The sequence below is a fragment of the Panthera uncia genome, chromosome B4, assembly GCF_023721935.1.
Source record: "Panthera uncia isolate 11264 chromosome B4, Puncia_PCG_1.0, whole genome shotgun sequence".
Lineage (NCBI taxonomy): Eukaryota > Metazoa > Chordata > Mammalia > Carnivora > Felidae > Panthera > Panthera uncia.
The window spans coordinates 1,490,271-1,516,085 of record NC_064809.1 but is presented as its reverse complement, the minus strand read 5'-3'; the positions used below and the strand labels follow the sequence as shown (position 1 = coordinate 1,516,085).

Genomic DNA, 25,815 nt, shown 5'->3' with positions numbered 1-25,815 from the left:
AACAGTGCGTATAAAATAGTAAATATTATAGAAATACTCACATGCCAAAATCTTATCAACATCTGAAGCATAATGCTCGCTTAATGACTTTGCAGGTGGATTTTTCCCCAAACCGTTACTATTTTAATTAATGGCTTATGAGACTTGAGTGCTAAAGGCAATAATGACGCCTTGGTTATGTTTCTTATATTTTACATCAGATTCTTCGTGTCATAAGTACAGTCTTGAAACAATAGGATAGCCCTGGAAAAAAAAAATTGTTGAAAACTCTTTCAATTTGCAGTCCGCCTCCTGGTAAACACGACTTTCTTTCATCCGAATGTTATATTTGGCAATAAAACTATCAGATGGAAGCTCTCCTACATTTCATTTCATTGTTACCTAAATAAAGCAACCCATTAAAATCCCTCTCCTTAAAAATCAGACTCGGATCCGAACACCTCCGTCTTTATGCAATATTTCTTTAGCAAAGGGAACAGCGGAGACGTAGGGAAGGGGGGGAAAAAAACAAAACAAGGAAACAAACAAACAAACACGCATTCTCTGTAAAATGAATACCCCTAAGAGGCTGTCTTCCGGGGACTTGCAAATCTTAGTCCCTTCCTGAGCAGGTGAGGGGTCCGTATTTCCTGGCGAGAGATCTCCCCCTTGACACAGTGAATTAACTAGTTAAAAGCTGTTCGCCTGGAGAGACACACGGTCACGGCATTTTCGGAGCGTGCAGAGCCCACGCGCGGTCCTGTGGTCGGAGCCCGGAGCAGCGGCTCCCGTAAGCTGTCCCCTCGGGCTGCTCCCAGACGAGCCGGCTCGGCAAGCTGTCCCCTCCCCGTCCCCTCCCTCCCGTGCAGCCTCCTTCCCTCTCCACCGCGTCCTGGGCAGCTCCATCCGTCCAAACGGGAGCTGAGTTTGCAGGCTGACAGGGATGCAAAGGGCTGGTGGTGCTGATGTCAGAGCCAGAAGACAGTTGTGATTGGACCTAATTAGACTTTGCAGCAGCAAATAGACAAGCTCCCTGCGTGATTGGCTTCAAAGTGGCTGGTGCCAAACAACTAGCAGACGAGCCAAAGTAGGAGCCCTGCGTTCGCTGGGAGCCCGGTCCGGAGCGGCCGCCTGGAGGAGGAGGGCAGCAGGGAGGGGGCGCACCTCCCCGCCGAGTCCTGTGGAGGAGCTGCCGCTGGCCGGGGTCCCCCACCCCGCCGCCGTGAGCTGGCCGAGAACAGCTGGGGAGCGGGAGCGGGAGCCCGAGGCTCGTCCTGAAAAGTGAGCCCGCTCCCGGCCCGCAGGCATCCGGCAGCGCTGGGCCAGCAGCAAAGGTGAGCTGCTGGGGACCGGGTCCCTCCCGGCTCTGGCGGCTGCGACTCGGGCCATGGCCTCCGTCCTGGGCACCAGCAGAGGGGCCGGAGGAGGGCCGAGCGGCCAACTCAAATGCAAGTCCCAGAGGAGACGGCGGCGGTCCAAGAGGAAAGGTAAGGACCCTGCTTTCTGCGCTGTCTCCGCTGACCGCTCCCCCACCCCGGGTGTGGGGTCCGCCTGCTCCCGCGGCTCCACTTTCGGGGGGCTGGGGGGGGTCTGCTCCAAGCAGAGCGCCGGAGTTCGCGTCCCTTTGTGGAGGCCCCGGGGGCTCTTGCCGGCTCCGAGGGGACAGGAATGGGGGGGGGGGGGCAGAGAGCCCGGGCTCCGCACAGCCCGGCTGGGAGCAGGGTTAGCAGGGGGAGTGGGTGCGGGGACCGGAGGACAGTCCCCTCCCCGCCTCACATAGCCTCTGACCCTCTCCGAGGCCACAGCAGCACCCGTGCCAAAGGAAACACTCGTGTGAGCCAGCAGCCCCAGAAAAGGGAGCAGACCTCATGCCAGCTTCTCCGTCCAAATCGTCTCGGAGGCAGGAGTGGGCAGGATGCTGGCGACCACGCTTCCAAACTGGCCGACGTGCCCCCTCGGTCTGCTCGGTGCTCGTGGCTCCGTAAACACTGGGACCCGCAGGCAGCACGGGCTGGTCCTGGGGTGGCTGGGGGGAAGCAGAGATTGAAACCTGGAAAGAGAAGGAGGCACGGCAGCTCGTTAGTGACAGAAACCCTGCAAACCAGGGAGGGAGGACGAGCCGCGAGCAGCGGGTGACAGGTTGTTCCCGACTCCCTGGGGGTGGCGTCTGCATTGTGGGGACCGCCGCCCTGAAGTTAGTGCATTCTGGGGCTCCGCCGGGGGCTGGGGCCCGTGCCCCAAATGCCACCGTGGGGGTGCGCGCGGTCCCGGGAGCGAGGGGGGCTGCTTCCAGAGCCTGCCCTTTCTCTCCCCGGGAGGAACTCGTTACCAGCAGCCCCTCACCATGAGTCTGCGGGAGAAAGTTCGGCTCTTCTGACGGTTTGAAATGTGTTGATTTAAGGGTGGGGGGAGAGTGAACACGGAGTTATTCAGAACCGCGGGACAGATGCCACTAAGATGCATCGGATTCTCTGCCTCCTACCGCAGGATGCGTGCTGGAGGCTGCTCTCTGTCCCCAGAGGGTCGTCGCCTCTGCGGTGGCCTGGCAGAAGTTTCTGCCACATCTCCCCCTACCTGCCCTCAAATACCCCCGGAGCCCTTCCCGGCTTCTTCCGTGAAATCAGAAATTAGCCAGGCAGCGTGGAGACAGAAATGCCACCATCACACAGTCACCGATGATGGTTGTGAGTCGGGACCACGGGGAGCGGTCCCTTCCCGGGGAGGTTCCAGAGCCCTGGGCTCTGGAACTCGGCTGGGGGTGGATTCTGTGATTCCGGCTCAACTCTCAGGGCTGCCTCGGCGATGCCCGCTGCCCACTTGGTTACCTGGAGATGCCGTTTGGGAACAGACCTGCGGGCGCCTTCTGGAGTGATGCCGACAGAAAGTGGCAGCGAAAAGGGGCGGGGGGGATCACAGAATTTAATGATGACTACAACTTTTAAAAGAGGGAAAAAGGAAACATTATCTTGTAAATTGTAAGTGTTCGTGTTTCCCAGCATTGCTGTTTAGTCTACTTACATATTAAAATTGAAGAGTATGGGGTAATATTTCACAATAAAACGGCATTCTACAGAAATAAAATCCAAGCTGATGGACGTGGGAGCCTTTCTCCAAATTCATTTTTCTTACCTTTAAATGTCAGCCATGCTGGCTTAGAAAGCATCCAATTTGGAGAAGAACAACAAGAAACCGGAAGGAAGACTTCATTTGCTGTAAACTTAACTAGAACAATTCAAAGTGGAATTTCTGTGTGAAATATTCCCATGCCTTGGCTTTTTCGAAGAAACCAGGTCTCTTAATTTTCGTGCCCCAAGACCAAGGTGGGAAAGGCTGATGTGTATGCGTGTGCTAACTCCTAGCGCTCGTAGGTTTATGTGTGGGGGTGAAATCTCCTGTGGCGTCTGCGGACAGCGGCCTTGGTAGGGCAGTCAGCTCAAACTGTAAATATTCACATCGTAGGGGAGAGTTAACAAGATAACCGTAAGTGGGAAAATCAAAAGAAAACATAGCAATTACGGGACACGTTAATTCATCATTTGCATGTGCTGGGAATAGGTCAGTTTCTGTGTAATTCTGTAGATCTTCGTTTTTCTCTTCTACGAAGAAAAACAGTGAATTTAAATTGCGTTCTGACAGTCATGACTCCCGGCGACAGCCTTTGAGTGCAGTGGCCTCGGCTTTTGAGCTCACCCACTTAAAACTCTGTGTTTGTCACAATTTTAAACCCACGTGCGTATTGATGGTTGTTAAGGAATTTGTCTAGGGCTCTACTGTGTACTAACTAGAGCCACCGACTGGGAGCACAAAGAAAGAGCCCGTCTCGTACGGGAGGAGCCAAATCGGAATAAACGTGAGGCTTACTTGCCAATGGTATGTCTTTTTCCACCTATTCTAATGAACAGGGGTGATTTTTGAAGACACGTCTTAACTTTTGGCTCCCTGGGCTGTGAAAAGCTATCAGTGTTCTGTGTGTAAACTCCAGAAGTGCTTTGATACATTTTTTTTTTACGTCACTTATTATTGTCAAAATAATCCGTGGGCTTTGAAATAAAAACTATAGCTACGGTTTAAGTGTGAGATTCATACCATGCTCTCATTACCACGAAATGTGATCCAGAGCCTCAGAAATCAAATGTTTTCCCGTACTCAGTGTTTTCAGTCATCATAGGCAGTATAGATCTTTAAGAATCCAAAAAACTAAAAAATTAAAACAACAACAACAACTTGGTCCCAGGTATTAACAAGCCGGGACCTGCATGTCTCCCCCAGATGAACCTTAAAGAAGAGGTTCAGAGGTTCAGAGTAGACCCACCCACCCACCCACCCGTCTCTTCCCATTCTCTCATCAGGACCCCGTATGATGCATTTTTGCATTTTCTCTATGTGTCACTTTTTAGTTGGGACTTTGTCTTAGAAATTATTTATGAACAATTTACATTTTCTGTACAAGTGAAAAAATGTCAAAATTTGAGTTTTGAGGAGAAGAAAAATAAGCAGCTGGAAAAGAAAGCACTGTGCAAAGGACAGGGAAGCCGTGTAATTTTTACACATGTGGCTACAGCTGCTCTAAAGCCGTGTAACATGGGGGAGACGTGTCAGCTTGCTGTCAGAAAACACCGGGAGCACTCGTAGTTTACGGAGTTTATTCATCAACTCAGCACCCACTCAGCTCACTGCTCGTGGGGGATTCTGAGAGTCGGCACTTTGTTCTGTACTTGGCAGTGGGATTATTCGAGGTGATCGCACACCAGCAGATCTGTGCTGAGTGCTCCGAGCGATGTCCCCCGTACTCGAGAAGGACTAGATGCGTGAATATTATGGAAGGTCTGTATTTTAGCCCAAAATAACAAAGGCGAAGGTTGAAGGTTATTTAAAATCGGTACCAACTGAGCCAGGTGGAGTAGGAAGAGTCAGTATTCATGGAAACAGTGTAATATGTAAGCATAAATCACTTCAAATTTTATCAGATAGCCCTCAACCAGTGGCTGCACTCCGGGTGATGTGTCCGAGGAATTTCATAGGTATATTTTCAATCATTAAAACAGGACCTGTATTCTGTCGTGGATTTCTGCCATTCTCTCTTTCGCGACTGTAGCTGTCCTGAAGGCACGCATCAGCATGAAATGCATTTTGCAAAGAAAATATTTTTAGTATTTGACAATGAGCACATACAGCGTGTAAAAATGACTCAAGTTTGTGGAAATTTTTCAAGAACTGTTCTTTCGATGCAAAACATATTTGCAGTTGGATGGAGAGCCCATGCAAATTCAGCTGGTTCCGAGAGGTAAACGGGAGGACGGGGTTCTGAGCCAGGGGAGTCAGTCACCAGACGGAGAAAGGGAGGGAACTTTGGAGAGCTATCGCAAGGCTCTATAAACAACCATTTGTTAAGTCAACAAAGCCGATTCGGTCATCAGCACATGACCTTTCTTTTTTTCTTTTTTTCTTTCTTCTTCTTCTTTTTTGAGATCTACACTCTTTTTTTTTTTTTGAGGCATTTGACAGCAAAAGAAGTTAATGCCAGAAATGTAGATGTTGTTACAGGGCGATCCTTACACACAGTCTCAGAAACGCTGAAGGTGATTCTTGGAAACAGCAACACGAGATGTTGCTGAGTGACAGTGAGCTGATGAATCACAGGAAGGTAGGGTGGGAGCAAGGGCCGGCCACTGAATGTCGTGAAATGCAAATAAAAAGTTGGCAAACGGAGCAGAATGAGGGCAGCGGGCGGATGATAGGCACGGGCTTGGTGTGAACCGGGATCCCGTGAAAAATTAACACAACACAAAGATCGCGTGTGGATGAGGCTCTTCGTCCCCAGCGATGCCCGAGTGACACATGAGTGTGCCTCAGCCTGGCTGGTGGGGACACAGCTCCACGCCACGGCCGCGCGTCCCCGTGCCCCCGCCTGCCTCGCCGTCTGACGGCTCGGGAGGAAGGAGACTGCATTTCGTGATAAAATTAAGTTGATTAAACCATTCACCATCCTCTAATTGTGTAGCGCTTTTTTCCCTCTTTCTCTTTTTAAAATTTGTGTTAGTACCTCTGGTTTCTAGTGACCCGTGTAATAGCAGTAATTTGAGATTGCTTCGAGGGCATTAGATATGATGAGTGAACTTGAATTTAGAATAAAAATATGAGATTCATGTATCCGTATCTAAATAGTGGTGATTCAGTTACCGCAGAAGCACTGTCCCAGAGGAGCATTATGTAAGGAAATGCAGAATGAGGAAATTGTGTTTTTCTGATCTGAGGCAGGGGAAGATAAGTTATGCTCCGAAAGCATTCAGGGTCCAATTTAAAAGCCATATGTGTGTTTGTTGTTCCTAGCTGTACCTGCATACGTCGTAAAGGCAGTTGAAGTATTTGAGCATTTTTTATGTCTGCCTGCTTCTTTTCATAAAATGCTGGGGGATGAATGTTGCTGTTTTCATAACACGAACAATTTTAAACAATTCGTAAAACAAAAATAATTATATTCCCCGGTTCTTCGTCACATAAATATATCATTTCTAAATCGATGCTCCGTTGGTAAAGCGGGCTCTTAATTACGAGCAAATAAGATTTCTAAAGGGACAAATTTCCACGTGGTGAAAGCAAGATTTTAGAAGCACTTGTTATAGCCATTTCTAAACTGGAAAAAAAAAAAAAAAGGTTGATGCCAAGTGAAAAAGGAAAAGCACGGATGTCCTTCACAAATATTGCAACTATTGAGTGTTAACACTAATCATGTGGCTCTGTGTTACACAGAAAAACAAGCCAGTAAGGGCCTGTCTGAATTCACATTGCTAAGTATCTGTGAATAGAGTGCACGTGAACTAACTCCTATCTCTTCAATTAAATGTTTTTCCTCCACTGAAATACGGAAGTGCATGCCATTAAATGTTTCATTACACAAAGAGAATTGTGTATTCCTAGCCATTAATATCCTACAATTCACTTAAGGATGTACCACCATCAGGTGAAGGGGCAGTACTTCCAAAAAAGAGGAGGAACGTTTATCCGACTCTGGATCCACGTGTAGATCTGTGAGGCTTTCGAGAGCAGGAAGGAGAGAGCTTTGAGAGATTTGTCAGACAGACTCCTACCCTTCCTCACACGTGTGGCCACGTTGGTGCCCAAACATCCCTCTCTGGTGATCAAACTTGTACTGACCTGTTCATTTTATTTAAAAGGAATGGGGCACGGGGGCTACTGTATCTGACTTCTGGCTGACTCCGTCTCAGCAACGTCAGGGCAACGTCGCTCTTAGAGCCCCTGCCCCACCTGCAAACTGACGAGTGGGCCAGCTCCCAGGAGCCACATCAGAGAGCCCCAGCCTAGAGATGGAGAGATCCGCTTTGCAAGAGGTCTGTAATTTTACCAGAAGTGAGCCTGATCACTTGCAAAGACAGAAGTTGTTTGTTTTTTTTTTTCCTGAAGAGTGAGAAATCTTTGGGGAAAAAAGAAAAGAAAAGAAAAAGAGTTAATCTGAGTGTGTGGGTCTTCTCCCTCCCCTCATTTTTATTCTAGTTACAGGCATTGCATATGAAGGGCAGCAAAAAAAATAAGTTCATTTTATTATCTTATTGGTGAGGAACGAATACAATTAGCATCTGGTCTCTGGTAAGAAAGTGGTGAGTAAATTTCCTCCTTGTGTTACAAGACACACACACACGCACGTGTGTATACACAAATTCACTATTATCTGTTTTAAATTTTAAAAATTACCAGCGGCGAATGTTACGTTTTAAATGTCAAAAAATAGCAAACAGGTAACATAAATTTTATATTTATGTTAAAGAGAGGACTTTATGCTTGATTAAGACACAGTGTTTAGTAAGTGCAGCATTTACATAAACAAAGAAAAGCGGCTTTTTTTATGTATGTTAAAGACGGAAGAGACGTCGAATATAGATGCCCAGGTGGCTCTTAGATTTTAAGATTGTTGCTTCTGACCCCCTAAGAGGGGGGCTACGCACACTTCAAATGCAGGGCTGAAGGTGGCTTGGCCGAGCATCTAGTGGAGGGCGGCCAGAGTGGCCGTGCGTGTGGCACACTGGGACCAGCGTGAAGGTTCCCTGGAGCTGGCCTCCAGCGGGAAGGCACGGGTCTGTCTCCGCTCCTAGGAGGATCAATCTCTCTGAGGGACTAGGGAGGGAAGTCCAGCAGTGTAGACAAAAGGGGGAACAGGACAGTTAGTATTTCTAGGGGAGGCAATGCCCACTTTAGCCGAGTCTGGTTGCATCCGGCCCGCTGAGCGTTTCCTTGACGGCGCCCATGGAGAACTTATTCACGAAACAGATCAAGGTGTCTTTCTGTTGCCGTTGCCTCACCATGTGGACAATAAATGAGACTAATATTGCTCAGAATTCATTAGTAAACACTCTTTTCTCGAGTGTCTATCGTACAGAAGTGAATCTCACACTCAAGGGAGCGCTCAACACCGCCAGGTGATTTGCACATAATAGAAAGCGTTCCTTTAAACACCTGGACCAGGATGTGCTTTGGAGAATTTTACAGATTTAATTAACCTCCGCTGCTCCGTTTATCTCGGATGAAATCCCTGATCCTTGTTTCCCACGGCTGAGAGATGGGAGACCGGCCTTATCGTTTTGCAGTGCCTTACCCGATTTCTCAAATGTGTCCTCTAGATGTGGCTTTAAAACAGGGTGGAGGGGACTCGGTTCTCTGAAAGGGGGCCTGTCACTGGTTGAAGATGCAAACCCAAACTGAGTCCCTTCTCTGCTTAAAAGCAAACAAAAGTGGGGGAGCTTCTGTGTCTAGAAGCAAGACTTGGAATCATAATCAGCCGGCTCAGAGCATACGCCTAGGACACCAGTAATTGATTAAGCCGCAGATTTTATCTGTCCGAGCCCATCGGAAGTACCCAGATTTCCTCTCGTTAAAATTAATGCAGTATTTCCTAAAAGTTTAATTGCTTTTGGAAAAGTGCAATTTAATAAACATGACAGAAACGTCAGCAAAATAGATTCTGACCTCCCCTGCACCCCAAGTCTGGCTGGGTTCACTCAACCCTGTCGGTAACAGATGCTCTGCTTGTGTTAGGCTCATGGCTGTGAAAGCGACGTGTCCTTAAAGGAAACACACACTTTCTTTTTACTGGACGGTGCTCAGGCCTGAGAGCCGAGACACCAAATGTGCACAAACTCAGACAGTCTGACGTGTACCCTTAAAAAAAAAAAAAGACTTTTATACATTTGGCTGTTAAGTGAGAGAATATTTAAAAATAGCGCCTTTCACTACTCCTTGGGTGAATAAAAACATAGAGGGCCAAATTTAACTAGAGACATGAAGATATCTTTATTTGTGCCTCAGCTCCAAATACCGATACTGTAGACGAAAGTCTTCAAATGCCTATTCAGATTCCAACAGAATTGTAATGGGAAGTGACTTTTTAATTCAAAACCTTACGGTTCAGAGATAAATTTGCTGTATTCAAATGAGTCAATGCTGCTAGTTTTCTTTCCAAAGAAAAAATAAACTTGGAATAGAAATGATTGCTCCACTCCTAGGAAAAATCCCAGGATACATAGTAGCTTTTTAAAAAACCCCAAGACAGCAGAATAGGGAACCCCTTCCTTTGACAGCCCGGGAAAGACTGCTCAGGGCAGGCACCGCAATGTCTTGTAAATGTGTGCTGGTCCCACGTCTGTGCTCGGTCAGGAACTGCCCACGGGCATGGCTTCGATCTGATTGAAATTCAGGGAAATTTTCACCCAGGAAGCATTTAGGAAGATACGTACTTTAGATCTAACAAATTTGAGAGTTCATATAATTTTATGTAATCACCTGAGTTCTTTAATCCAATTTGTGCCGAAGTTAAATTATAATTTGGGCTTTTATACGTAGATAATGAATAGAATTCAAGTCACTAAAAGCTTGCACTTGTGTGTTTTGGGTAGATTTTCAATATACGCAGATAATATAGAGAGGATATAGAAAGATAACAGAGTCAGGATTTGAAATAACGCCCACCCGAGTAGCATGGTTTGAACTGCACGGGTCCAGTTACACACAGATGTTTTTCCATAAAAATAGGGCGGTCCTGTAAAATTTTCTCTTCCTTATGATTTTCTTAAGGATGTTTTCTTTTCTTTAGGTTCCTTTGTTGTACCAATATAGTATTTAATATACGTGATGTACGAAATGTGTGTTTTATGCTATCCATAAGGCTTCTGGTCAACAGTAGGCCTTTAGTAGTTAGATTTGGGGGGAATCAAAACTATGCGTGCATTTTCAACTACTCAGGGGTTCGGCGCCTCCCCCCGGGTGTTGTTCAAAGCTCCACCGTACGTATAAGCAGTTGCTGAAATAAGGAAATATCGCAATATTAAAAGATTAACTCTAAACAGCAAAAGTCTAATATGTACACATTTTTAGATGGACATTTAAAAACTCGAGTACAGATTAAATGAATCTTGAGTAAACTTCTGAGAGCTCAGACTCCTTGAGAAAGCTGAAAAATGACCTTGGTTTATGACCATGCCTTATGGTCCTGAAGTAAACATTCATTAATTATAAAGTTCCAAAACATCATTTTTTAAAAACATCCTTTTCTGCATATTTCGTACAACGTGAAATATTTTTGTCTTTGTCACTGATGAAAATCAATCTATCCTCTTATATCACATAATAAGAGAGACACAAAAGCCACATGGCAGAAAGAGGTTTCATTGAAGACAGAATGACAGAGATACAGAGAAACAGGACAGGGAGGGAGACAGAGAACAGCGTCGTCTCTTTCTTCCTGTGCCCTGATCAAAGTTCACCTTCCTGCATTTTATCTCCTGTACCTTCAAAAACAGAAAGGGCACTTGATTTAAAAGCATGGGGCATCCAATTCTGCTTTGTTTGCAATTTTGCCTTAAACATTTTGCGTGTATTCAGACAAGGGCTGTATCTGATGTGTAAGTACGATTTCTTCACTCTGAGCAAGGAGCTAGGAACCGAAAATTATGCAAGAAAAACAAGGTGGCATGATCCTTGTGTCTGGGCTTATAGTGTATCTGGAGATATAGACATACAGATGTAAATTCAAAACACAGAATAGAAATAAACTGTCATGACCCCAACACACTATTAGGTTCTATGGGAATTTTTTTAATCCAAATATGATTGTATTCTTTACAAAATTGGATTTCTATTCCATTTCTTTTATTATTTCAAGTGAAACCCCTAAGTAAAAACTAATATAAACCCCTCTAGGTTTGAGCATTTTTATTTCTCCCGCAATGTCAAACATAATAGCTACTCAATTAAAACCCACTGAGAAAATTGACTTTGTTTTTGAAGGAAGAATGGCTTAAGGAAATAATCAGGACAATACGGTAGACAGGAACGTTTTCTAAGGGGATTGTGTACAGATGGTGTGAGCTGTAGGGGACAAAGAAGGGCCGTAGCATACGAGGGAGATACTCAGAAGCCAGCTCTGGGATGATGACGTAGAATTACCTGCTGGTGGGAAAGGCAAAAGTTTGTTGTGTGTGTGAGGTGACTTCTGGGATTGGCACCATGATGAGATTTGTGTCCCCATAAATTAGTACAGTGGCCGTCTCATTGTGCACCCTCAGTAAACTGTTGTCATAGGACCAATTATTAGATTCATGCTGCAAATTTATAAAGGATGCTGTCTGATTTATTTTTAAGTTGTTAATATGTAAATCTGAATTTACTCATGCGGCAAGCATTTATGGGACACCTTTATGTGTCAGCCACCATGGTAAATGGCAGGGACTAAGCTGTAACAAAAGCTCCGAAAATGTCCTAAAAGAGTCAGAAAGCACCCGTCACTGGGCTCTGGCTTCTCTGTGGTCCATCCTGGAGAAACCCCCCAAAAAGCTCGGGAGGCACATCTCTACTGTTTGTCAAGCCAGCTGCTCTGAGAATTAGCTCGCTCGTGGGCATTTGTGCGGGTGGGGTGAGCTGAAAGCCTCAGACCATACAGATTCCAAAGATGTTTCTTAGGGAGCAGGACTTTGGACCGTGGTGCCTCTGCCTTGACTCTTCTACAGACTCTTTCTCCTGTCCCTCCAGCTTGAGCACCGGGGCACTACATGCCTGGCGGCTGCATGTCTGTCCCACTCCCGCGACCGGTGTGAGACACCCTCCTTCTATGAAGGTCCAGGCGCTGCCCAAGAACTCAGCTACCACCTTGCTCCTTGGCTCACAAAACTTCCACTCTGTCCTCATGGCTGGGGCAAGCATTGTGTGTGTGTGTGCACGTGTGTAACACAAAGTCTAGGGCCAAGCCAAGGAAACTAAGTAAACGTGGCATCTAACGTGTGATGCAGCCCGGCACTCTTTTCCTGTCTTTTCCTGGAGGCCGTATAAAGTAGGATGCAGAGCTCATCCGAATAGTCATAGGGAGTGTCCCCACTGCCATGTCCACTCAATATTGTGGACACAGAATACGTCCTGAGAATGATGAGAGTCACCGAATTTGTCCCTTGCTTCCAGGTAGATGGCATGTTCCCTGGTCTTTCTTATCTCTTACCTAAGAGAGCTTTGGGATTATCTCTCTGTCTCTCTGTCTCTGTCTCCATCTCATATACATTCATTAGGCAGGAGACGTGTGGAGACTGGAAGATAAAGTTCGTCAGTGCGTCCTACTTACGCGGGCAGGAGCGATGCTGGCTGCGGTCTTTAGGTCTAGATATTTATCTCTAATGATACTTAGGAATGTTTCCGAAGTTGAACATCAGGGAAACAATAAAAGTAGGAATTGATAAGATTGAAACCAGCAGAAATCTGACATTAACATCCACACCTCTTCACCAGGAAACTGTTTGATCCTTAGTTCAGATGGTTAAGGAGACCGTCTGTGCCCTTGATTCCTCTGGACTTTTCTTCTTTGGACGTTTAGGTGAGCTGACCTGTTTCCCAAGATGGCCTTGACTCATTTGTTCCCGTTCTAAAGTGTTATTTCTTATATCAGGGTTCTTATCACTAATATCAAAATCACCTCTGTGTGAAAATATTCAAGGTTCGCATGAGATGCAAAGACACCATCACACTTATATGTGTGTGTACATATATTCATAACGTGTCATATTTAGGTAACCGATGCACGAACTTTCAAGATAAAATGTAGAGTAGACGGGACTTTTCGTGCTCATTAGATGAAATAACGATTCACAGAATGTCTAGGTCACAGTGGTTAGCGTGTGAGAGCTGCTGTGATAGAACAGCACACTGTCCCGGATCCTGGAGGCGGGGAGTCCGGGATCCAGGCGTGGGCAGGGCTGGTTCCTTCCCAGGCCTCTCTCCTGAGCGTGCAGATGCCACCCTCTCCCCCTGTCCTCACATGGTCATCCCTCTGTGCATGGCTGTGTCCTGACCTCCTCTTCTTATAAGGACACCAGTCAGATTGGATTAGGGCCACCCAGTAACCTCATCCTACCTTAATCCCCTCTTCAAAGACCCTGTCTCCAAATACAGTCACATGCTGAGGTCCTGGGGTCAGGACATCCACATGTGAATTTGGGGAGACACAATTCAGCCCACAACAGCCAGAATTCCATTCGCCTTCAGAGACGTTTCCTGAAAATTAAGATGTCCCATTAGGTTAGCAGTGCTCTTTCTCCAGAAATATCGCGTCCACCTCAGGGCAGGCCAGTGAGTTCCTTGGTTCCATTTCATGCCCATGGTCTCTCCTGTGGATGATCTGCTTGCAGAATTGGACCAGCTTCAGATGTGATTAAATGATGCCCAGAATTTTTTTCTCAATTATCCGTCATGTTGTGTTGTCCCCCAATATGATGGTACAAACTTGAGGGAGTTTACCTTATTCTGCCCCGTCTCGTGCTTTCCTGCCCCTCTGAAGATCCTCATTTCTAGTTACAGGTGGGGTGAACGGGCATGATTCTAAGAAGTGTGAGTGGGGAAGGTCATTTTCACCCCTGACTGACCACGCTTCTTCCAACTGGAGTAGGATCAGTGATAAACTTTTCTTATCGGGACGTAAAGGGGACCGTCAGGTATCGTGAACTCAACATCATCTCGGTTGTTTGTGTTTTTTTTAATATTTATTTATTTATTTGAGAGAGAGAGAGAGAGAGAGAGAGAGAATGAAAGCAGGCGAGGGGCAGACAGAGGGAGACAGGGGATCCAAAGTGGGTTCTGTGCTGACAGTAGTGAGCCCAAAGCGGGGCTTGAACTCACAAACTGTGAGATCGTGACCTGAACGAGCAGAAGTCGGACGCTCAACTGACTGAGCCTCCAGATGCCCCAACACTGTGTTCGTTTTGTGGATGAGAGAAGTAGGACCCAAAGGGATGAGCAGCTAGTCCAGGAAGCTCCAGACTGAAAGAGCCGGCCCGGGAAACCAAGACCTTGGGTCCTCAGGTGCTCATGCTGAGAAAGTCTCCATCCCGGGGTAGAGTTGGACACATCGGCACAGAGAGGCTGTCGTGGGAGGGCAGGCCCCTGGAAGCAGGGGCTTCCATGGCAAGGGTGGGCAGTGCACTAGACCCCGTCTTCTCTGGGCCCCGTGGAGCTCCCTGCCCCCTGGGATTCCCCTGCGGAAACTCCTCAGAGGCTGTGTCACCGGTGCCCATGAGAGCTGTGACACAGAGCCGTGACGGCAAGGGCGTCAGGGAGAGGCTGGTACTTGCCATTCTCACCGTGAAACCAGCGCACAACGTCTTAATGAGTGTGTGTGTGGACGTGTTTGTATATATGTAAATACACATACATGCAAATATTGATGTCTATATATCTTCCACTGCGCGTTCATTTGCTTAAGTGGTGTCAGTAACACAATTTTCTGATTTGAAGATTAAAGGAAACTGTAGAGATGGTTGAACAAACTCAGACATCAGCATGTTTAGTTTTCAGATGTCTATACAGCACGGCTATTCAATTCCAAAACAAACACGAGTTGTTGCATAAGGCAAGATATTTAAGGAACACATTGAATTAAGATTAGAAGTGAGGACGTTTTAAATTCTATCTCTCAAAAGACAAACAGAAAAAAGAGAATCCAGCCTGCTGTAAATTCACAACACCACACACGGGAAGATAAGTCTACACGAGCCCTTTTTTGTTGTGATATTCAAGTTAGTTAAGAGTGTGCAATGAAAATAAAACATACTGTTCATTCAGTGAAATGCTGGAGCTAGATTTGAATATCATAAAGTGAATTCCTCAGATTTAAATACACTTTTTTGGTTATTCCGCATCTGGATTCAACGTGAAAACATTCTGCGTTACTTTGTGTGTTTCTGTGTGCTTGTGAACAGAATATGTTTCATCTACTCTCATGCGTAAAGGATAAGTTTACTGTTCCAATTTCCTAGATTGAACTGGCTCAGGTTCTGTGCTGGAGAAACGAAGTCAAAATCAAGCGGGAGCCGCGGGTAAACATATCGGCTCTGTTTTAAATTCCCTGAGTAAATAGATGACACCTGGAATCCAGAAACAAATTTGGGTACAGGATAGTCAATAGGACGTCTGAGCCCACCCTGTGAGGACCGACTCTGGAAACACGAACCCCGAAACAAAGCAGTCAAATGACCGTGGCCCTCGTGAGGAAGCACTCCACGCTCCCGCGACGTAGCCAACGGATGCTAACGCAGAGGACGATATATACACACAAGTTGACTGAAATCACTCTCCCCATCTGTTCCAAATCTTATTTACAAAATCACTTTACATAAACACACACAGGTAGGATCTCTGTTGTCGTTTTCTTTAATTCCTCTGTAAGAAAATCACCAATTCTTGGTACTTGGATTTAAAAAGGGCCAGTGAGGGTTGCCTGGGTGGCTCAGTAGTTTAAGCGTCAGACTTCGGCTCAGGTCATGATCTCACAGTTCATGAGTTCGAGTCCCGCGTCGGGCTCCATGCTGACAGCTCAGAGCCTGGAGCCTGCCTCGGATTCTGTGTCCCCCTCTCTCTCTACCCCTCTCCTGCTCACACTCTGTCTCTCTCTGTCTCTCAGAGACATTAAAAAAAAGTTTTTAAGCAGACCAATGAACCTCAATCCCTTTTCTCCAGAAATAAGGTTGGGAAGTCCCCTCAGGCCTGAAGGTAGGGCACACAGAGGACCGAGCAGAAATTTTCAGTTACCTGGACAGAGGGAGGCTCCAGATCCGGAACAGGGACAAGGGAAGAGCTGAGCAAGATAGAGTACAGGCCACCTCTCAGTGGAGGGGCCTTGAGTCCGGGGCACGGAGCCCAGTCTACCACAGGCGAAGCGTCTCACCAGTATCACGCGAGGGTCTCGGCTTACACATGGCACACGGTACATCAGCTTCACTGGGCTTTTGTGAACTTCCCCGCTGGTGTAATACCAGTGCCTAAATTTCCTTATTTGTAAAAAGAGAGCAAGCAGGGGAGGGGCAGAAGGAGAGAGAGAATCCCAAGGAGGATTCTCTGTGCTGAGCACAGAGCCCAACGTGGGGCTCAATCCTATGACCCCTGGCTCATGACCTGAGCTAAAATCAAGGATTAGATGGTCAACCGATTGAGCACCCCAGGCACCCCTCTACTAATGATTTCTTAACAAGGACAGTTACGTGTACAGGTGAACCAAGGTAGGGCCCGTGTCCATCTGTAGTGAGGGGTGATTGGAAACAATGCCTGCTTGGTTCTCAAAAGCTTCTAGATCAAGGTAAAGTCACAACACCAAATATTATTACCATTCTACTAAATAATCAGAGACCTCCCCACCTCAAGGCATTCTTTTCTCTTTCCCTTTTTTTGTGACATTTTCCTGAGCTATATTATTCATACATTTGTGGTTTCGATGATCCTGCTTTATACTTGTCCAATACAGCATTTAATGTTTTGATGGTTTTCACAAAACCAGCTGGAAACCATGCTAAGTGTGCATGCATACTGGGGGGGATGGGAATCGTTTCTAAAGCACAGTCTCAGAATGGGGCAACAGCAGAGAGCCATGCGGTAACGGGGGACCAGCTGTAGGGCAGCATGCCCACAGTCAGGGGGTGCCACCGTAGGGTGTCACTGCCCCCGGGCCCCAGATCTGCCCTTTGTCACACCACGGCCTGACACCAGGGGATCCTGGGACCAGACATCAACCCCCATCACATGTACACGTTGATGTCCCTGCCCCAAAATCACTGAGAAATGAGCCTGATCTGTGCCTTCAAATGAGAAGAGCTCAGAACACTTCCAAAATCAAAACCAAAGGAAAATTCACAACCAAATCCGGCAGAGACATGGGCAATGCGGCTTTGTATCCCTGCGTCATGAGGCCGGCTTCCTGTCCTTCAAGAGGACGGGCGGCTCACAGACAGGATGATGGGAATGTATCCGAGGAAACACGTTCAGTCAGGAATCTCAGTGGCACCGTCTGTCCGTCCTGCAGGGGCCCTAACAAGACTGGGTACACTGGACAGTCCCCCAGGGCATATGTGAACGTTAGGAGTATTTTCTGGATTTTTCAAGTAATTAATATTGTATTAATATATTGTATTATAATATTGTATTATAATATTCTCTCCAGTAGACCCTTGACATCCATAAGAGATAAATTCAGAGATTTTTGACTCCTGAATCTGCCAATATTTTATCACAGGTCATTTCTCCATGGAACGGGGGTAAAGTAAAACGGGGAGATTCATGCAACATTCAGGATGCCTTTTTTAAAAAAAGCTTGGGATATTTTGATCTTTATAAATTTAACAAGTTGTTTTACTACAGGACTTCTCAGGGCTAGTACTTATTGATAATATCCAAGACAGGGAGAAACATGCAGTATAACTTTTTTATTTTATTTTATTTTATTTTATTATTTTATTTTATTTATTTTTGGTGTAAGATTTTAAACTTAACTTTTGGGGACCATACATTAAAGTCTCACTTAACATTAACATTCCCTGGGATAGAGTTTAAGAAATGCCCAAATAATTGAGCATCACTGAACATTTCCACTGCCTCCTTCACAATGGAATCTGCTACTAAGCAATCTGTATTACGATTTTTAATTTATCTAAGCCTTCTGTTTTCTTCCTAAGAACCATAAGTTTTAGACCCATTAACACCTTCTTTATTACTGTCACCAGCCATATTAGACGACTATCTATCAGATTTAGGGTTATTTTCTAGAGTCTGCTCAGAATCGAAGCCACCTTCCTGATGGGGAAGCCAGATGGCCCACGGCCTCACATCCGTGCACACTGGAACGGACACACACATGGATGTCGGATGGGGAGGGGCCTCCGCAAAGCGTAACCCTGAGCTAACGCTCATGATTGTCCCGCAAGGTGTTCAGAGCTTGGTCCATCAACTGGAAGAGGGGGGAGGTCAGTGGTAATGGAGGCTTCTGGCCTCGCTGTCCTGCCACCAACCTCTGGAACCTTCCAGAACACCTCTTACTTTCCTCCGTTTCCCCCTACCTCTGTCTGCTCTATGAATCCCCTCTCTATTTCCAGTAAATGCTCTTTTTGCTTAAAACTAATGCAACTGCTTATAAATAAGAACTATCATTATTTTATTTTTGGAATCCTTTTCAAATAATAGAGCAAGGCCAAAATGAAACACACTGTTGAGAAGTGGGTGGTGAGCCACTGACTGGGTCACCCCCCGCCCCCCAGCTCACGGATGTTATTCCTGTTCAGCATCACAATACCTGCGTGCTCCCACGTTTCCTAGCTCTTTGGGGTCAATTGTCACCCACAGTTTTAAAAGAATTATGTTGTTACATTTTAATAAGAAGTAACCTTGGAAGTTTCCCAATCAGTTAAACAAAATCAATTATTCATATAGCAAAAAAATGCATGTAGTGATTTTTATTTTTCCCTTAAGCCTCGCGTACTTTCCAGAAGAAAATTATGTGATTACCATAAAAGAAAGATACAGTGAACCTTTGCAAATGAAAATACACTCCCAAAATGAATAGAAGAATTGGAGGGGATGATATGATTATCGAGCATTAGGCAGAGTACTGGGCTTCCTGGTAGCCAAGGCAAAAAAAAAGGAAACATAAAGAGTCATACCGCACACTTCTTATTTTCTAATAAAAGCAATGAACTGGGTTGTGAAACCACAGGAAGAAAAAAATTAGGTTATTTGACTCAGGAACATATGAGAGCATATGTAACTAATTGGATATTATGGTTATAAAAGGACTTCATTAAGGTTTCAACGAAGCCTCTGGTTTTTAATCAGCTGGTTCTGATGGAGCGTCCACACAGAGCCAGTTCTAAAATGTGTGCCCAGCGTCTAAAGGAGCTGACGGTCTTCGTGGGGCCACCTCATACCGTTCAGGCTGGCATGGTGATGTCAGGGCCGTCAAGGCTGGGATGGCAGGAGGGGGTACATCCAATCCATGTCATTAAATACAAAATGTAAGAAGTGAGTTAGGACCCACACCTAGTGTTTACCATTTCAGGCTGACTAGTGAGGATACCATTTTTACATTCCGAATGCGCGCCCGGTAAGCCAGGCTCCGTGCGGGTCAGAAATGCTTGTCAGGTGAATTATTTTAGCTTTAGTTTTTAGTAAGTGACACCAAGGTCAGCATTTAGCTTTCAAAAGACTGTGTCTTCATTCTGTCTGCTCCTCGGGCCGGCTTCTCGATGGAGACACTCACCCCTCAGCTGACCAAGTGCTTCCCTGGCTCCATCTCAGACGCAACCTGCATTGTATGACCTCCCCTCCTCCCAGGGCAGTGTTGACCTGGGACACTGACCTCTAATGCTTCCAAATCCTGGCCTACAATTTTATATAGGAAGTGCTTAAATTTTCCTTTTTTTTTTTTTTTTTAACCGCCATCCTAGCTCAAAGAAAACCTTCCTTCTCTTAAGGTTTTTACACACACATCGTCCTGCCGACTCTCATCAAATGTTTTCTAAGCAATGGAACATTTTTTAACTGAAATCACTTGGAGTCTTCTCATGCAAAAGAAAGAACTAAGCTTTGCAAGCCCTCAGAACTCCAGGGAACACATTCCGTAAACCACTGGCTGACCGAGCACCAGCCCTGATGCGAACTTGCGCGGTAGTTGTCTTTCTATGGTGCACACGTGTCCTGTGCGCCCTGCCTCAGCTTTCTCTGTTTCCTGTGGAAGCAAGTAGGTATCCCACATGGCTGGCTGGTTAGGAAGAGACAAAGGGCGCGACCCCATCCCTTCGTGTCCCTATGAGACTCCCGGCACCAGCCTCGCCTCCAAGAGAATTCGCTTGGTGCACATAGATCGAATTCTGGTCCACATCCTCGTCCAACAGACCTCTGCTCACAAGACGTTGAGGCCGACTCACAGTCTCTTCACAGAGAGACTCACCTGAGATGCTCAATTCCCTTGTCGTTTTGGCCAAACAAAAGAGGATTTACGCCCTTAAAATGCTCCGTAAACCCCACCAGAAACCTCCTAAGAAACACCATGTGGCACCGTCGGGCTATGGATATTTCACACACATGGGCTCTGCATTTCTGTGATTGTGTTTATGTGTCTGAGCGTCCTGTTCCTTCCCTGGGCTCCATATCCTGCACTCGTCCAATTGTGGAACCCTAAGGTCGACATGGCCCAATGTAGTTTTCTTTCCCAATTCCCCACGTGGCTGGGACAGTTCTGTGCCTAAGGCGAGTGCTGGCCGGGGACACTGAATATTTTATTCAGGACTCTGCCATTCAGCTTAAAGCTTTTCTGAAACAGGTCAGCCAAGTTCCCATGGCGGCCCCATGTCACCCACCAACCTCTCCAGGCATGTCTGCCTCCCAGGTGTCCTGGGCCTTCAGTCTGAGATCTTGTGGCCTGGGCCCTGACTCTACCCATCTCCTTCCCGCTAGACTTTTTTCCTCCAACTGGTCACTCTTAATATCTGATGTCACCCAGCTGACATCAGAAACCATCGAATACCCTTTCACAAGGAAGCATAAACAATGAAAATTATGTTGTCATATCTGAGGGCCTTGCTTGCTAGTAAGAAAAGAGATTTTACTGATGCAATCTTATAATGTGGTGTTAGTCACCCAAGGCAAGACCGAGAGATCTTTCTGGATGAGGTAAAGGGGAGCCTTCCCAGCACCCTCAGTTCCCACCCCACAGGCAGCTACTGGCTCTCCACACAGGAACCACACGAGATGCTCCCATTGCGTGCTTTCCTGCACCTGCTTCCTCATGCAGAGCATATATGCAGAAAAAGAAAAGAACGGGATGAAAACCGTAATACACTTGGCGATTTCTTACCTTTATATGAAACAGAGTCTTATCAAAAATATGTGATGTTTGCCTGCATAAGAGCTGTGTGAATTCTTCCCCCAAATATTAATTTTTATGTGATGAATAAATATTATATTTCTGTTTGGAAATAGCCGGTCAGTATAAAGCAACTGTTCTGAACACCTGTGTGTCAGAAGCTGTGCAAAGATTCAGTTATAAGCTAAAAAATAGTCACTGTCGCTTAGGCTTCTGTCCTGGAGGAACTTAGGGGCATGAATTTGGAACATCTGTTTTAGATACAGCTTAGAACATTATTGTTTTGTGAATTGTCTTAATGGACCTGAGGCATACATAATTTGGAGATTTATTTTTTTAATGGGTGAGGTTTGAGCAAAACAAATAATGGGCAGTTTGAAAGTCCTGAAAATAAACACTAAGCACCAATCTAACGTTGCACGGATAAAGCACCCAGAGAAGGTAATTAAGCTCCACGTTTTTTTATCAGGACTCTTCTGGAGGCATGAAAACACAATTCAGAGTCATATTAAATTCTAGGCAGCTGTGAGAAGTCTACCACCATCTGGAATAATCTAGAAATGTCAGAGCCGACACTCTATTCCTTATAAAGGCAGAAGTTACACATGTAAATCTACAATCAAACAGATAAAGAGGAAACCCTTTATCAGTTATCTTCCTGAAAAGGCATCATCCATCAGTTTCGAGGCCCCAGCGATGGTCACAGCCCCATTCACTGGAATCTGTAGCTCAAGACAAGACTCAGTTCCCGAGAAGTTATGTAGCCCACCTGAGATCACACAGCTGGTAGACGGGTAAGAACCGTCTCCAAATTGCTGATCACTGTCGCCTCTCTTTGTCAAGCGTAGGGAACCTCAGCACAGTCATGTGAGGATTCACTGTCCATCAAAGGACAGGCAATAACGCCTGTGCCCGCAGTCAGTGCTCCCAGACGTGTTCACGTTCCCCCGCCAATACCAGCCACACTGGGAGTGTCGGCCAGCGCCTCCTTGCCTTCTCACTGGGCAAGTGGCAACGCGAGCTCCCCTCAGAAGGAATAGGAAGCAGACACAGTCAGATCCAGCCTGGCCGCAGCCCGGAGCTGGCTGATGTCCTGGAGTCACTCAGCGTGGGGTTAGGTGCCCCCAGCCTGTTTCGGGGACCTCATGTCCTCTGGACTGGCCAGGCATCAGGTGATCGTACTGCCCAGACGCTGGCTGAGTGTGCCCCGAGGGTTTGCAAGAACTGACTTCCAAGCAGCGACATGCCCTGTGCGGGGCACACTGACTCTGCTCACTCGGCTCCATTAGTTTGGCTGTGTCTACACTGCAGCAGTCCTTGCAAGCATTTTGAGAGCGCGTTGAAAGCCCTGCTCCTGCCCCCTTGCTGGTCTGAACAGGTAGAGAAGTGGTGGAAGGAGCAAAGTGGAAGTCCCAGTATGGGTTTCGTGGCCAATAAAAACAAGGCTGAAGGTGGGAGTGTGGCCTGAGCTATGAGGTAGGAGACAGGGAGGTAGGTACCCAAGGACAGGTGACCCCACGTCTTCCTTGGGCTCCCGCCCGTGGAAGAGTGACAGATGACTCCATCAGGCCTCCCGAGTTTACCAGGTAAGCAAGTGCCCCCACTCCCTTGGGGACGAAGGTGCCTCACCAACACCCACCTGACGGTTGAATTTTCCAATATCATCTTGTGCCCACTGGCCCACCATGCCATGTGCCAGTTTCACGTGCACGGGGGTGTGCCGATTACAGATGCAATGTGTATGTGATCCGCATCAAACCCAGAGATGCATGACTTATTTTTCTCCTAAACAGTAACTTTTTAGGAGAAAGGGTGATAATTATCCAAGACCCATGAAGCCCATAGTGCTGAATTCGCCACCACACGCGACACTACCGAGGACTCAGATATTTAGGATTTATTACCAAGATTCAGAGATGATGAGGGAAAAATAGACATATATCAGAAATTAAATGTACTCTTCTGGTCTGAGTATGAAGGACAATAAATATTTCTGTCATGGGACAAATTAATAAGTAATATAAATCACCGATGACGAGGACATTGACTGTCCTAGAAGATCTCCAGTCCTGCCTCACTTTCTGATGGACTATAAACCTTCCCAGACTAGGGTGTGGAGGTTCAGGACACATCGTCCTCCACCGAGGACCTCGGAGGGAAGGTGATTAGCACACGGAGGGGACCGCTGTCTCAGGAGAGCTGCACGTAAAATGACCGGGGAAGGAAAAGGCAGCTACTTCTCAAATTAGCATAATTAGTAATTATCTCTTAATAGCCCCACTTGGCTTTGGAGACTTGGCACTTGAAATTCTGCTTAAAGTTCAGTGAGGAAAAACAAATTTCATGCTGAAATGTCTCAATAACACAGCCGAGCTGCTGAGGTAATGGTCTGGGTGAGGTAAAGGGAGGTGATGACCATACGGACACCTCCAGGTCTCCCCTAGAAGAACCAGGTGTGCAATCATACATATTGTGACAGAAAACACCAAAGAGTGCAGCGTCGTTGGTGTTCTCCCGACTCTGTATTTCTGTCTTTGAAGATACTTTCGGAATTTTTTGTCTCTGGGGAGCCCACATCACCTGCTACATATTGAGAGTCCTTCCTTCCAATAAAAACGTAATATAGCTTCCCCTAGATGAAAACAGCTCAAAATAAAAATAGTATGAAAAATAAAAATAAAATACAATAAGAAAGAAAAACAAGCAGCATCAATGTCATAATCAGCAGTCAACAAATCTTACACACACCTTCCTCTTTGCTTATTAGAACTTAAATCCAAGTAAGATTCACTAGCAGCAAAGGGCTAATAAACCTGGAAGTTAGACTCTATGGCAAGGAAAATGTTGGATTCTTTCTCTATTTTATTAAGATATGTTGGACAGGGCACGGAGAAGACATATTTCCAATTTTACATGGCCAAACAGCAGCTTTCTTTAGTCTGGGCAAGGTACACTTGCAACTTGTCAAAGCAAATATCGTAGCAATTTGTAGAAAGTCTAAACTATTGCCTTATAATACTGATCAATAAACCACTGGATGATGGGTTCAAAGCAGGTCTCCAGTCTGCACACAATTATTTAGCACAGGAGCAAGAAACTCCCATGGATGGCCACTCGTAGTTTAAGAGCTAGTTGTGCAAAGGGGTTGAGGGTGAAAACGTCCATCCAGATCTGAGGCCACCTTTCCTCACTCCTCCATGTTTAAAATGTTCTGCTCGATGCCCTCCTCCTTCCCTAACCTCAGTCATTTCCTCCATCTACCATCACACGCTCCTCCTATGTGTTTTCATGCAGCATTCCCTGTACCCATGCCCAGATTTGCCCACAGTGTTGGGTGTTCCTTGGTGTGGCTCACAGGCTGATGGGTTGATTGCATAAGTGACTCTTGAAAGAAGAAGGAAGAAAGATTTTGATATTCGTGATCACTTACTGCCTAGCATGTGCACATCATCTCACTGAATCTTTACAATAACCCAAGGAGGTAGATGTTCTTATTTCTGTTTTGCAGGAAAGAAAACTCAGGTCTTAAAATGATATGAAATATGGCCAAAAGAGAGCTTGAACCTGCATTTTTCCCATGACACCAGACTGCCTCCCAAACTAATGCTTTCTTCCTGAAATGGTATAACCAAGCAACATTTTGGCAGCTCTATTTTTTGAGACACCTCCACACCGTTCTCCACAGCGGCTGCACCAGTCTGCATTCCCACCAACAGTGCAAGAGGGTTCCTCTTTCCTCCACATCCTCGCCAATACTTGTTGTTTTGGGTTTTTTAAGATAGCCATTGTAAGAGGTGTGGGGTGACATGTCACTGTGGCTTTGATTTGCATTTCCCTGACGATTGCTGATGTTGAGTACTTTTGCATATGCCTGTTGCCCATCTGTATGTCTTTACTGGAAAAAATGTCTGTTAAGTCCTTTGCTCATTTTTAAATCGGGTTATTTGTTTTCTGTTATTGAGTTGGAGGAACTCTTTATATACTTTGGAACTAACCCCTTCTCAGTTGTACGGTTTGCAAATATTTTCTCCCATTCTATGGGTTGCCTTTTCTCTTTCCTTGATTGTCTTCTTTGCTGTGCAGAAGCTTTTTAGTTTTACGGAGTACTGCTTGCATGTTTTTACTTTTGTAGTCTGTGCTTTTCATGTAAATAAATGTTCAACTGTATTTTATTTTATTTTTCATGTGATTTATCTAGATTTCCCAACACCATTTGTTGAAGAGACTGCCCTTTACCCCTTGTGTATTCTTGGCTCTCTTGTCAAAGATCATTGACTATACGTTTGGGTTTATCTGTGGGCTTTTTATCCAGTCCCATCAGTGTATGTGTGTGCCTTTATGCCAGTGTCATATTGCTTTAACTACTGCACCTTTGTAATATATTTTGAAATTGGAAGTGCGATGCCTCCAGCTTTGTCTATTTTTCTCTAAACTGATTTGGCTATCTGGGGTCTTCTATGGTTTCACATGAATTTTAGAATGTTCTTTTCTATTTCCAAAAATATATGCTATTGAGATGTTGGTGGGGATAGCATTGAATCTGTAGATTGCTTTGGGAAGTATGAACTTTCTAACAATATTAAGTCTTTCAATCCATGAACATGGGATGTCTTTCCATTTATTTAAATCTCCTTTGATTTCTTTCACAGGTGTTTTGTAGTTTTCAGTGT

The 25,815-nt window shown here is 45.8% G+C and overlaps 1 protein-coding gene across 1 annotated transcript in view; it reads left to right on the top strand.

The window, feature by feature from the left end:
* The first annotated feature begins 1,366 nt into the window (after positions 1-1,366).
* The window catches only part of ADARB2 (adenosine deaminase RNA specific B2 (inactive)), a 417,306-nt gene continuing 392,857 nt past the window's right edge, over positions 1,367-25,815 (top strand). Inside the window, exon 1 of the mRNA XM_049626747.1 lies at positions 1,367-1,466. Coding sequence (XP_049482704.1) covers positions 1,367-1,466 — 100 coding nt within the window. The remainder of the gene's footprint in view (positions 1,467-25,815) is intronic.